Below are 13,382 nucleotides of genomic sequence, written 5' to 3'. Positions count from 1 at the left end.
TACTTTGGTTATGAATGGATACATAATAAATGTCTGCAGAGCAGATGTCTTTGCAGATAGAGCACATCTCAGTTCCAAAATTATTTTTAGGTAAAGAAAAAACAAACCTGGAAGAAATGAAACAGAAAAGTATACTATAACGGTTTAGTGGGAGAGACTGACTAGAGGATTTTTTTTTTAAAAATGTGTGTCTTTACAAGAAATTTTGGAAATTAATTCCTGTAGTAACCTTGCTCTGCTGAAGAAGCTTGCTTTCCCAGAATGATAACATCATGGAAACCTCTTAAGGAACTTTGCAGTCTGCAATTCCTTTCCTTAGTGGTTTGTGGGAGGAAGTAGTTGGCTGGGAAAAAATAAAAGTACAACCCCCTACCTGCCAATTAAAATACGAAATAAAGATAAATGTTGTAGTAAATGTTTAGTTCTGTAACTGAGGAACTGATCCACTATCTCCTAGAATAAACAAGAGCCCTTTTCATTGTTTTCCCACAGACACTGGATTACAGAATTTGTAACAATTCCTAATTCTACTTGAACTCATTTTCTAGCAGTGATAGAGGATTCCAGTTTGCCTGTGACAATTTTGCTTTAGTCATAGCCCATCTTTCTGCATCGTTGTTATTTCTAGGGGGATTACAGTGTTACAGAAATACCACTTCATTAAGAGTTTTCATCATGAAAGAATTTCTGATGGTTTAGTTAAAATTTCTGGTAAAGCTTCTGACCTTAAAGTGAAGGAATGTGAATCTGAAGTAACTGAGTCCTGTGCATTTGCTGTGTCTGTAAGTTCAACTTCACCTCCTGTCACTACCTCCTTATTCCAGTAGAATGGAACTTGGTTTTCTGCATGAAAATACAATTCCTCCTATTGAATTCAGTTTCACTGGGGCATTACTACCTGTCATGTCTGGAGCAGCATTATTTTATGTTTCCAGAAGAGAGCAAATAGTTACGGATGTCAGGAGAAGAAGTTGCTGGTGTATTTGTGCGTATTGCCTGCTTTTATGTGAATTTCTATGTTGCCATTCCTGAGATCTCATCAACTGCCTAAAATGGATGTGGCCAAAAAAATTGGGTGTCATAAATGCTTTATTGTCTTATAGTTTTCTCTTTCACTCATACACATTATTATTCTCACAGTGTTTCAAACCCATAATTGAATTTTGTCTCTGCTACCTTTTTTTCATCCACATCCCTGCGTTTTACCCAGTTGCTGCTGCTTTATCGTTCATAATAGTTCCTACAGTGGAAATTCTTGTTAGGATCCTCTTCTTTGCTTCCTCTGATTCATCACTGGCTTTCTGAAGTTGTGAACACCACATCAACTTTTGTTGTTAGTTCAAAACACTCCTGCCAATAAGAATTTCCTAGGTAGATGTTGTAGCTCTCCTCTTCCTCATCCTCTCTGGATTTTATCATTTGACAGAAGGGTTCCTTACCACATCCTGCTCTGTAATGCACTTGCTTCCAGCACCTTTACAGTCAATTTCTTTGCTTATTGGTCAGACTGGATCTTCATTTAATCTGTCAAACGACTTACCTCAGAGTGCAGTAACTTCAGGCTTCTACTCCTTACTTTCAGAATTCATTGTGATATTGCGCTTTCTGGTTTTGCCTGTCCTCTCTTTCACCTTCTGAACCACGTAGTGTATATAATTTGTATTGCTAAAGTGAGATCTGTTCATTTTTTTATTAATTTGCAATTTATATTCTGTATGGTACCCTTACATCTTCCTGGCTCTTTTGCTTATCTTGTTCTTGAGGACTACTTGAGGACCTTTTTTTTTTAATAGTTTCTTCAGATAAGGAAGCACTGTATATTGAGAGAACTTCAGAGACAGTTGTACCACTGAAGACAGAGACAGCTGCCATAGGAGAAGGAAAATAGTAATTAAAGAAATACTAGAATGAAGTGACAGAAGAACTTAAAAAGAGTTACTTCATTACGCTTTTGGGAATTACTTAGATGCTCTATTAACTGGGCTTTACATTTCATATCAGGTCATCATTAATTCTAAGAACTACTATCTGAATATAAATAAGAACATGAACTTGTGAGATTTACAAGGCTTATTTGTTTCTGAGTATGGACCTGGAAAACAACTCTGTTGCTGGTTTTGGTTTTTTGTGAGTGAAGCCAATGGCACTATTCCAGTGCGGTTGCACAGGTGCACTCTCACTGCTAAGCCACCAGATGTCAATAAAATGCGGTGTCATTTTAGAAGATTTTCAAAATAGCTGTGTCACAGTTTCAAAAACTCTTCAGATGGATTCAACATTGCAACTGAGAATTTGTGAAAGCTGTAACCTAACTAATGGATTTAAACCTTGGTGACTAGAGTCACGGTCACCTCTATAATGAAATTAGATTTTAAAAAATATTTTAATATACTGTAGACAGGAGGAAAAAAATCAGCATATTTCTTATCCACTTCTTGGCACTTAACCTTACTTAAAACTGTGAAGTTCTGATATGAAAATGGCTTCTCTCATTCTTTTTTGTGGGTTCTGAACATCCTTCATTCTAGATTATTTTAGTTTCCTTAGTGTGTTCTGCATGTAACAGGACTTTGCAAATCACTTTGTTGTCTCTTTGGAAGAAGCAGAAGTATGTTATTGTGCATTCTTGAATATTAGGTGTAACTTTGTGTTGCCATGTATCTGTCTGTCTTGATACATCTGTATAGAAATCAGAGATACTCTGTATGGCTTTAAGTATTGTATATTAAATGATACACGATCTTCAGGAATCTGGGATTAAAGATTATGAGTAGTTAGATGTTTAAGTCACTTTTGCCAGAAAATGTATACAATAAACACATCTCCATCCAGAATTACATCCTAATTTTGCAAAATTCTAGAATTCTGTTGCCCTCTGCTGGTACAGTGTACCTGTCTGTGATTTGGTAGCGCTGAATTATAAGTGAATTGGCCCTTCTTTTATTTTTCATGGTGAAATAATAGTAGATAATCAGTATGATGAACCACGTTGCTACTTACACTTTAAAGTGTTCTAACATATAAATCAGTCTTGAGACCAATCTTGTTTGATAGCTTTCTGACAGTAGGAGAGATAGCAAATTGTTTTCTTTTTTGTTGCTGAGGTTTTCGGGTTGGAGAAGCTTCTTGATTTAGTATTTTCTCTTTTTTTTTTCTAAAGCAGTAAAAATCTGAAAAATAATAAGGGAAGCTTCACAGTTCTTTATGCTTATATGACCTTTCTCCACATTTGTGGGTACAATACATGGGGGTATAATTGTATATTTTAGACCAAACGGGAAAACCATTTATTGAATTGAATGTTTTGACTGATGTTATCCCATGTCAGTCAGACTTAAAAACATATTGTATGTTTGAGTATGTGCGTGCTGTGATAAATACTGGTATATATGCATGGTGTGATGCAGTGTTGTTTACAAGTAAGCCTCAGTCCTACAGGTCAGTCTATGTAGGTTGATCCTGCGGGACTTCTTTGAAGTCTTTTTGAACTTGCCAGATATTTGTGTGGGCACAACGTAGATCTGAATGCAAGACTGGTTCACAGAATACGTTCGTGTACAGAACTTGGTTTACATCACCTTAGAGAGGGGCAGGATGTTGCCTACAGTAAGTGGTACCTATTAACAATACCCAATAGATGGTAGTTGAGTGAATATCTGTATAAACTGCTCCTAGATGGGGAGTAACCATTTAAAGTAGCAGTGTCGCTATGTCCTGGATGATCTATAAGCTTATACTTGCAGACTTCCAAGGAGAACCTTAACCAATACAGGAGAGGAAGTGCTGTGATCTCCTTTCTCCTCACAGAGGCCAAGCAGATAACCGGTAGGACAGTGATTCCTCAAGGAGCTGAGGAGGAAGCTATTCTTTGCATTAGGCAGCAACTTCCTTCTCACCTCTTTTCCTTCCTCTCCTCACCAAAAATATCCAAACCAATAACCTAGGATATAAGTTGGAGACAGAAATCCAGTTTACTTCAGAAGTAAACTGGATTTCTCTAAAAAATAGAGTACTTTTCAGTTTGCCCCTTTGTTTCCATAGCCAAGAGGCATGCAGCTAAATCCTGTGAGAAAAGAGCAGTCTCAGGTGTATCTATTTTCTGGTTTTCATTTCTGTTTCATACATAGTTTGGGAGGGGAATGTTTGGGGGTTTTTAAGTGCCACTAGTCTACTGAAAGAACTCGGTGTCCTTTGCAGAAGTTAACTCTTTTCCTGTTACAATTTACACCTCAGCGCTCATTTAAGCTATCATATTGAATTATGTATGCTGTGGAATAAGGTTTTTATCAGTTCAGAACTATTTTTATTATTTTCTTCTGAGGTCTTTTGTAAGCTGTCAGCCCTTAACTCCTCCCTTATAAGTAGGAAATTCTTTTGCTGCCTCCTACATTAATTCTGTCTGGCAGAAATGTATTATTGAGGCAGGGAGAAAGAGCATAAATATCAGTATAGTTTAGCTGTCCTATGGAAAAATAGGTGAAGATTTGTTTTATATACGTAGTATTGCTTGATGAAAAACACTGAATTACTGTTTTACTTAAATTGGAGAAATCTTGAGCAAATTCTTTTGAATACAACAGTAAACATTGGAGCTCTCTTGATGTATCAGATTAGTTTAATTTCTAGTCAAACGGGCTGACTAAGCACTCCCAGGGTAGAGAATAGAGACACTTTGAGCTTCGTGGAATGCTTGTGTTTGTACCAAGAGTATTTTTAGTCCATGGATTTTGACTGCATAGGAGCAGCAGTGTGCTTCTTAAGGTTGGTGCTCATACTGTTTTACAAACAAGCCAGCCAAAACAAGCCGAGAGTCCAGAGTGATTTTGCCCAGAATAACTGGCAGAGCTGAGCCTGGAACTACAAGTCCTGACTTTGATTCTGTGCTCTGGCCGCTATCAGGTTTTGCCATTTGTTTCAACACATGCAGGTGATGAGAAGGATGATGTTTATGATTGCTTAGCTTTTTGATGGATTCGCTTTCATCCTTTTGCAAACAAACTGGTTTTGCTTTGCCTACCAGTCACTGTCAGTGCTGATTTATGTCATTACATTTCAGCATAAATCTCCATCGTTTAACAATTGTTTTTTGTACATGGCTTTTCATGGTTTTAAATTATCAGGACAGGAAGAGCATCTAAAAGCCCCTCAGCTTTCCTGTCATGTTTATCTCCGTGTGAAAATCATTTGTTTCATTTTTATTTCTGGAACACTATTACTATGGACCCAGGGTTATGAGTTTAAACTTTCTTTTGGGTTTGTGCCAGAAATCACCCTCTCTTTACACAGTTCACACAATTACTTGGCTTGGGCTGAGGCATCAAAGGCAGCTGGACAGGCTGATAGTGAAATCACCCCTTTGTGTGGCATTCACTACACAAATTGGCATGAGTTGACTATGCAAACTAGCTAGGCCTTAACAGTCTTCTCCCTTTTCCCAGCATACTCTCTTTTTGCAGCTGTATTATGACTTGGAATTACTGCCAATGGAAAAAAAAATATAAATCAAAGTAAAAGTCACGATCTGGCTTTAGTAGTAACTATTGCTTTCAAGATGTGTTGTTCATGTTTATATTCCATGATTACCTGTAATCCCCATTCTTCTGTGACACAAGTTTTGTGTATTTGGATTTTGAGTTAGGTGAATGACTGGGTCAGATCCATTCTGTGGGCCTTGTGTTAATTACCACAGCTAAACAAATTAAGCCATTTTAGGCTAGCTGTATACTCACCTGCCAACGGTGCAAGATACAAAAATCTGTCCAGCTCTTAAAGAATAAAAATTACTGCAAAGGAAATAGCTTTGCAGGAGGATAGAGGTAGTCGTCCTATATATTTTTTGTTTTAACATTTTCTGATATTTTCTTTACAACTAAAAGACTCAGTTTCACGTACAGTTAGTTGTCCTGCTAATCAACAGGTTTGACATAGTCATCTATTAGTGTGTATTTTGTGTGCCTGAGACTTTTTCAAGGGATGCCCAGTAGGCGATACAAAGATTGGTAGGACACTATTTGAGCTGTCCTGTTCTGTGATTTAACAGCTAGGTCATGCATGGGAGCCACTCCTGTGCAATCACTTGTCATTTCCTGTGAGCTTCCATAAACTGCATCACAACTGAAAAGTGAGAATCTGTTAAACAAACCAGCTGTCTTCTGTTTCAATCTGTATTGAATGAAGTCACATTCAATGTAGTTTGAATCTTCCACACATTTAGATTTCTTAACAAATTACGAAGAAATTTTGATTTAATTCTGCATGAATAAATAAAAACTGTATTTCTCACTTCTTGATGGTTAATCACAAGAAGATATTTCAGCTGGGTAAATTTTAGTAGAATGTCCCAAATCATTTCCTCAAACATACCATTTCAAAGGACCTTGTCTTTGATAGGGAATGAACACATGGCACACGGTCAGAACTTTTAGTTCATGATGTACTTGGAAAAGCATAGTGTGGAAAACAGTTTGAAGAATAGCAAAACCAGAAATCTGTAGACCAGACTTTAAAATTTTCGGTTGTAATTTCCTAGCCTTCCACTTGAATGACTGTGTGCCTACTGAGGAATTATTGTATGTACTGGCTTTTGTGTACAATTGTACAATTATAAATACTAACTCGAGTAGTATTTATGCTCTACTTCTGACTTTTAAATAAAGTAAGTAATAATTTTAATCTGTTTAAATACTGATTTCTATGTTGTGGTACTAGGTTATTAAAAATAATGTATTTTGTTTGCAAGGAAAATGTTTTATTTTAGAAATATTTATATATTTCTATATATTATATTTATATTCTGTACTATCATCACAGAATTTTTCCTCTGGAGTCTTTTCTACTGTGAATCCAGAAAGCCATGCCTTGCCATGGAGTTAGACTTGTATACAAGCTTCCTGTATGTTAATTTCTTTAATGGCACAAAACTGGAGATCATTTATTTTTCCTATATTGCAGTACAAAAGATGGTGTATATTGCATATTTCAGTCTGTACAACTGATTTTATAGATATGTATTTCAACACACAAGCCATAGCATTTAGAGGAAATGAAATAATAGGACTAATTAGTCAATTTTGCGCATTTTTTGCTCTCAGAAATTAGCACCTGGAGTTAGTCAGTTTGCTTACACCTGTGTGCAAGACCATCCTATCTGGACTAATCAACAGTTTTGGGAAACAACTTTTTATAGCAACGTGCAAAATCAAGTTCGTTCCCTCTACCTTACAGCCAAAGATGACAACCATGCAGTACAGTTGAGACAAAAGGTAGGAGAATGTATTAAAGTAAATATCAAGGTAGTATTTGTATTCACAGTTTAATTGTCTCCTATGTTACAGAGAATTAAGTTACGGTTTCTTCAATTTTACATATTTTTCTGTCATTTTTCCCATATTAAACAGCATACAATAACATGAAAAGTAACAAAAAATTTACATTTATCTGCAAAGCATTATAATTGGATGTTGCTCGTGTGATTTTTCAAACGACCACTTTCTGTATAATTTTCCACACTGTAATATGTTTTTCCTGAGAGTAGTAATGTATCACATATCAGTGTTATGAACTAGTGCAAGTTCTGTCGTATGCACAACCTAAGCTAACAGCAGTTCTGGGAGCCAGTGTTAGATTATTACCAAACCCTAGGATGGTTTCTGTTGAATGGCACTCGGTCTGCTCTATTAAAATGGAACAGATCTTCCAGAACACAAATTGTCTGTCTCAGTAGGAGGAAAGTACATCTCTGAAGCAAAAATGAAAGTGTAACGGGAAGCCTTGCAGCATGCTAAAATAGGATTATTTTTTTAAGAGAGAGCCTATGTGGCACGAAGTAAAGAGCCATTTGTAATTTCTCTTCTTGTATGAAAATACCATTATCAACTGAGATAAGAGACTGTGAAGTGTATGCTACCCAAAGTCATACCACATTGTAAAGAGAGGTAGTAAAACGGACAGATAGATCCCCAGAAATGTAGTCAGAATATAGAACTGAAAAGACAATGTCAGACATATCAAGGATAAAGGACAGTTGGACTGTGTATGGGAAGCCCTTTCCAGTCTGACACTATGTAAAGAAAAATGTGAAGAATAGTGGCACTTAAAATGAAGCATCTACTTTCACATGTGTTTATATGGAAAATTAGCTCAACTTTAACTTAGTATGGGAAAAATATTTGCAAGATACCTAGTATTTTAATAATTTAACGTCACTAATACTGGCCACCAGATTGCTTTATTTTAATTTCCTCAGGCCATAATATAATTTGAGTGTGTGCCATCTACCTAGTTTGCTTCAGGCAAATGCTAGAATTGGACTCCAACATGTGAAAATATGAATGTTTCAGATGCTCAGGAATATATTTGTATAAAAGCTTGTCTCGCCTGAAGGTCCTAGGAATTCGGGGACGCTCACCTGCATCAAGCAATGAGCTACATAATAATTCCCAATCTGATTTATGCTTGTCCTTATGTGAGCTAAGTGGATAAGCTAAGGAGAGCAGCTGTATTAAAATCGGTAAACCACTCTGGAGAAACATGGAAGATCATATAGCACTAAAAAGATCTAGAAACAAGTGATGTTATTTAGATCTGTCCACATTGTGCTACTTGCATATATACTTGCATATATACTTGCATTGTGCTACTTGTGTATATATAGTAAACAGCCTTCAAAACCCAGTTATTGTAGCCATTCTCTCTTTAAACCCTATTGAGTGTAGCTATTTGCTTTTTCTTTGTAAATTAATATATAAATCAAATAATTGAAGAAGTTTAATAAACAATGTTTTGACTAAACATTGCTTTTTAAGTTATAACATTATTATTTCTCCTATGTGTTTATATTTCTTTCTATATGTCTTCTAGGAGAAAAATTCTGTAGTTCCAGACCAGGATAAGACAGCAATGGACCTGGCTGCTGAGCAGTTGCGATTATGGCCAACTCTTAATAAACAAACTCAGCAGGAGTTAGTCCAGAATGAGGAAAGTACGGTTTTCAGTCAGGCAATTCATTTTGCTAACCTCATGGTCTACCTGCTAGTACCACTGGACACAAGTAAGAACAAGTTATTGAGAACATCAGCTGCTGGTGACTGGGAGAGTGGAAGCAACAGTATTGTCACAAACAGGTGTGTACACAAACTCAGTGGTAGTCAGTCAGGGTGAGCCACAGTTTTAAAAGCTTCTTAGTTTTCAGGACTTATTCTATATACCAGATTATTTCCGTATCCTCAGTTCTTTTTAAGTTCATTAATTAAAGAGAGCAGAAGTCTAACTGTTCTTTCATCTGTCCATCTTTTTAGCTTTTGAATGCTTTGATCTGCAACCAAACTATTTTTTTAATGCATCTTTCCGTATGTAACTGGATATTTGTTTACTGTGGGTTGCAAGTAATGTACTTGACTCTGTGAGGAGAAGACATAGAACTCACTTCCAAGCAATGATTTTCTCTTCTGGGCCTGTTTGCACTGGACTCATGGAGGGAAAGTTCTCCATGCAGTTCTGACAGTGTTAATGGTGCTGAAAATACAGTGTAATTGTACCACCATGTGCTTTTAGTACGGTTTATGTATTGTAACTAGAAAAAACCCCACAGCTTGTCTGTCTCTAGCCTCGTATTATATGTGCATCACCAGATGAATTTTTTACTCTTGAAATTTCTTTTATTTATGCCCACAGTATTGCAGGCAGCGTTGCAGAGAGTTATGACACTGAAAGTGGATTTGAGGACTCTGAGAACAATGATGTTGCAAACGCCGTTGTACGCTTCATCACCAGATTTATTGACAAAGTTTGCACAGAGAGTGGAGTTACACAGGATCACATCAAGGGTCTTCACTGTATGATACCAGGTAAGAACTGTGACAAAAAGAGTGGTTTGTAGTCTTTTTTTTTTCTAGTGAGACAAATGCACTTTTTAGTTTCAGTTACTTTCAGTGAAATTAGAAGGTTAGATTTCTTTTCTAGACTGTAGTTGCTGTTGAATTTCAAATAATTATTCCCTTGATGTTTAAATCTGAGAATTTCGGGATATTAGAGATCTAATTAGATTGCAGTGTTCTCTTTCATATTATGTGAGACTTCATTTGTGGTATTACTGCTTTCCAGGCATTGTAGCAATGCACATAGAGACCTTGGAGGCTGTCCATCGTGAGAGTAGGCGGCTTCCACCGATACAGAAGGCAAGTATTATGAAACATATTTGTATTCTTTACAAGTATTAGAACCATGCAATTTAGTCATCTTTTTCCCCCCACTCATAATTTTGGGAGGAAAAGTCAAAACATTAAAAGAAAATTTCCACCAGTGATAAATAAAGTGCTTGGCTTTGTTCTCATGAAATATGAACTTAGGACACCAGTAGAGCCAAACTTCTGATCGTAAACAAGCTGTTGCATGCCCACTGTTTTTTGAGACCCATTTCTCTTAGCTGAGTCCAAACTCTGTCTCCCTTCTTTGAACTCAGTCTCATAACAATTTTGTTTTGAAGCATTTTAAGCCAAATGTTTTAACTAGACAGAGGTATAACACTGATATCGTCATTGTACTTAACACTTTCATTTATTTGCATCAGCCCAAAATTCTCCGACCAGCTTTACTGCCAGGAGAAGAATTTGTTTGTGAAGGTCTCCGTGTGCTGCTAGATCCTGATGGCAGAGAGGAAGCTACAGGAGGACTGCTTGGAGGTCCTCACATCCTCCCTGCTGAAGGAGCTTTGTTCCTTACCACTTACAGAATTATATTTAAAGGCACTCCTCACGATCAACTGGGTAAGAAAAATTAAAGTGATAATTACAGCCCTTTGAAGGGGCAGGACTATGAGCTGGCCTATCCACCTATTCAAGCATCAACATCAAAATGCATATGCCTTATTTTGTGTAATTTTTCATGTTGGTCAGATAAGAATAATCTTTTAATATATGTTTTTATCATTAGATATGGCAATGATTGGTTTCGATGTTGCATTTAACTAGAACTTACTTCTTCAGAGGAGGCATTAGGTGCCAAATGTTTGTTCATTCCTGCACATTGGTAGATATTTAGAGTTATGTCTTCAGTAAGTTATGTAATATAAAATACGTACTTGTCTTAGAGGAAATTTGACTAGGCTGTGACATGGTATTATGGCTTTTATGGACTACCTAAAGTTGGAGACAGAAAATAAGAACATACTTCTGTAATTTCCATAGACTTTCTGTTCTGAATGGACAAAATGCTTAGTATCTTTATCTCTGTTTCACCTGTAAAGTTGGTTTAATAATGCTGCTTTTTACGTATCAATGTTTGTAGGCTTCTTCACCACTAAGAGAGAACATATACACTGTGTGAGATCTGCAGTTTCCACTACCCCTTGGTTTTCATTAAACAGGGTTTTTTTCAGCCACTAGAAGTGTATTAAATGAAAAATATTAATTCATTAGTATTCTCTCTCAAATTATTGTTAATAAATTCAGTCTTCTTTTTCATACATAATGGAAATAGCTCATCTGAATGATAAGTTTTCCTATTTTGGCATCTGCCATTTCTAAACAGATTGTAATTCAGAAGTATAAATTTATTGTGGAAAGTTCACAGTCATATTTAAAGATATCAGTATGTATCATTCATTGTTTTTAAGTTGTATAATGCAATGTGAAATTTGAAAAAAACTTGAAGCTGTTTCTTGACCAGCTGTTTCTTCTGAGAAAGGCTCAGAAGGAAGGAGAATATTTTTCTAATCATCCCAGCTGAAATAAAGCAGAAAATCAGATTACAAATAATACACTAGGAATTTACCAACTATTCAGGTACTTCGCGTGAAATTAATTCTGCACCATTATTTTCATGTTGCTTTGTACTCAAAGTACAATGTGACAAAACAAGATCTCATTCTGTGATGTAACACATATCTGTAAATACAATTTTATGGTCCTCAGTTGGAGAGCAGACAGTGATCCGGAGCTTTCCTATTGCGTCTGTTACGAAGGAGAAGAAGATCACTATACAGAACCAGCTGCAGCAGAGTATGCAGGAAGGACTGCAGATCACTTCAGCTACCTTTCAGGTAAAAGGAAGCTTTGTAAAAAATTGTGTGACAACACAGCTCAGAATACTTATGATTTTATATCGTGGGCAGAAAGTAGTACTTAAGATATGAAATATTTGGTTGGATTGGCTGACTACAGAAGCATATTTTCATTGAGAACAATAACATTTGAAAACATAATAAAGTAGTTCCATCAGTTTTTTACTAGTTCCTTACAATAATGGCCATTATTTAGCTAGTCAGCCTTCAATACCCTATTCAAATGCATAAGATTAGGAATACAAGTGAGTAAAACGAGTAAAAGGAAGTTGTGCTTGTGGTCTTCATGAGGACTTCATGAGGACTTTTATTTTCCAGCAATCTTTTCACCAGAATAGTTAGCATGCTTCAACAATATCCTAAATACAGACACAGCTCAATGTTTTTAGTGCTGGATTCTGGTCAAACATCATCTTTGCTTTTGTTTAGCATAGTTTTGTATTAGGTTATGGGAACAAAAACAATCAGCAAACAGTTTACTTTCTGTTCCCTTTGTAACAGGTAGAGTTCAATACAGTATGAAAGAGCCTGTCCTCTTTGTTTATTAATAAAGACTTTCAGAATGTTTTGGCTGCAGTTATGCTATTTAGTGTCTTTAAAACTTCAAATCAGTGTAAGCCCTAAAGATTCAAGATCTCCTTTCAAGGAGGTCCTAGAACAACAGGGTTATTAGTCATTTGGAAAGTATTTACAAAACAAGTGAAATTGGAAAAAGCAATTATGAAATCTACCTTCTAGATGGCAAATGAAAGAAAGACATTCAAAAGGTGTATAGATATGCACTCAGAAACAAACCTCTAGAATATTGCTTTGTTTGCTTTTTTCCACATTCTTGAAGTTCTTTTGGGCCCTTTTATGAATTCCCTGTTTTCTCTCTATTCTTTTCTTTTTTCCTTCCCCCACTTTCCCCCCTCCTTCTGAATTGCTGTCATCCTTTTGGCTGAGGATGATGGGATGGGATTTTTACTGGGGTAGATGGATCACTGTTGAATAGCACAAGGTTAGTTCTTTTTTAAGGATCAGATTTCACTATTACATGTTTTTTACTAGCAGTTTGCTATACTTTGCAAGGTGAGGCAAAAACTGGAATGACTAAATAATGGAAGTATAATGGCTGTGACATGTGAATGCTGAAACTGTTGGCTTGATGAGTCTTTGAAGTGCATTACCAACCTTAGTTCCCAGTATATGGGCAGAGCTGGCAGAGTATTTCCAAGCTAAGCTGTCCCATGTGTCTAGTATTTGAACTGTTGTAGACATCTTAGTGCCAGCACTACTACTTGGATTTACCAAAATATGTTGTGTTAGATATTATGAGAATTCC

The 13,382-nt window shown here is 36.3% G+C and overlaps 1 protein-coding gene across 1 annotated transcript in view; it reads left to right on the top strand.

Annotated features, from left to right (window-relative positions):
- Nucleotides 1-13,382, top strand: part of SBF2 (SET binding factor 2) — a 69,181-nt gene that overhangs the window by 11,951 nt on the left and 43,848 nt on the right. Inside the window, exons 3-8 of the mRNA XM_010186574.1 lie at nt 7,092-7,262; nt 8,860-9,122; nt 9,673-9,845; nt 10,102-10,175; nt 10,568-10,763; nt 11,910-12,037. Of these exons, the coding sequence (XP_010184876.1) occupies nt 7,092-7,262; nt 8,860-9,122; nt 9,673-9,845; nt 10,102-10,175; nt 10,568-10,763; nt 11,910-12,037 (1,005 nt within the window). The remainder of the gene's footprint in view (nt 1-7,091; nt 7,263-8,859; nt 9,123-9,672; nt 9,846-10,101; nt 10,176-10,567; nt 10,764-11,909; nt 12,038-13,382) is intronic.

The sequence above is a fragment of the Mesitornis unicolor genome, unplaced genomic scaffold, assembly GCF_000695765.1.
Source record: "Mesitornis unicolor isolate BGI_N332 unplaced genomic scaffold, ASM69576v1 scaffold27620, whole genome shotgun sequence".
In the NCBI taxonomy this organism is placed as follows: Eukaryota; Metazoa; Chordata; class Aves; order Mesitornithiformes; family Mesitornithidae; genus Mesitornis; species Mesitornis unicolor.
This window is presented reverse-complemented; position numbering and strand designations above follow the sequence as displayed.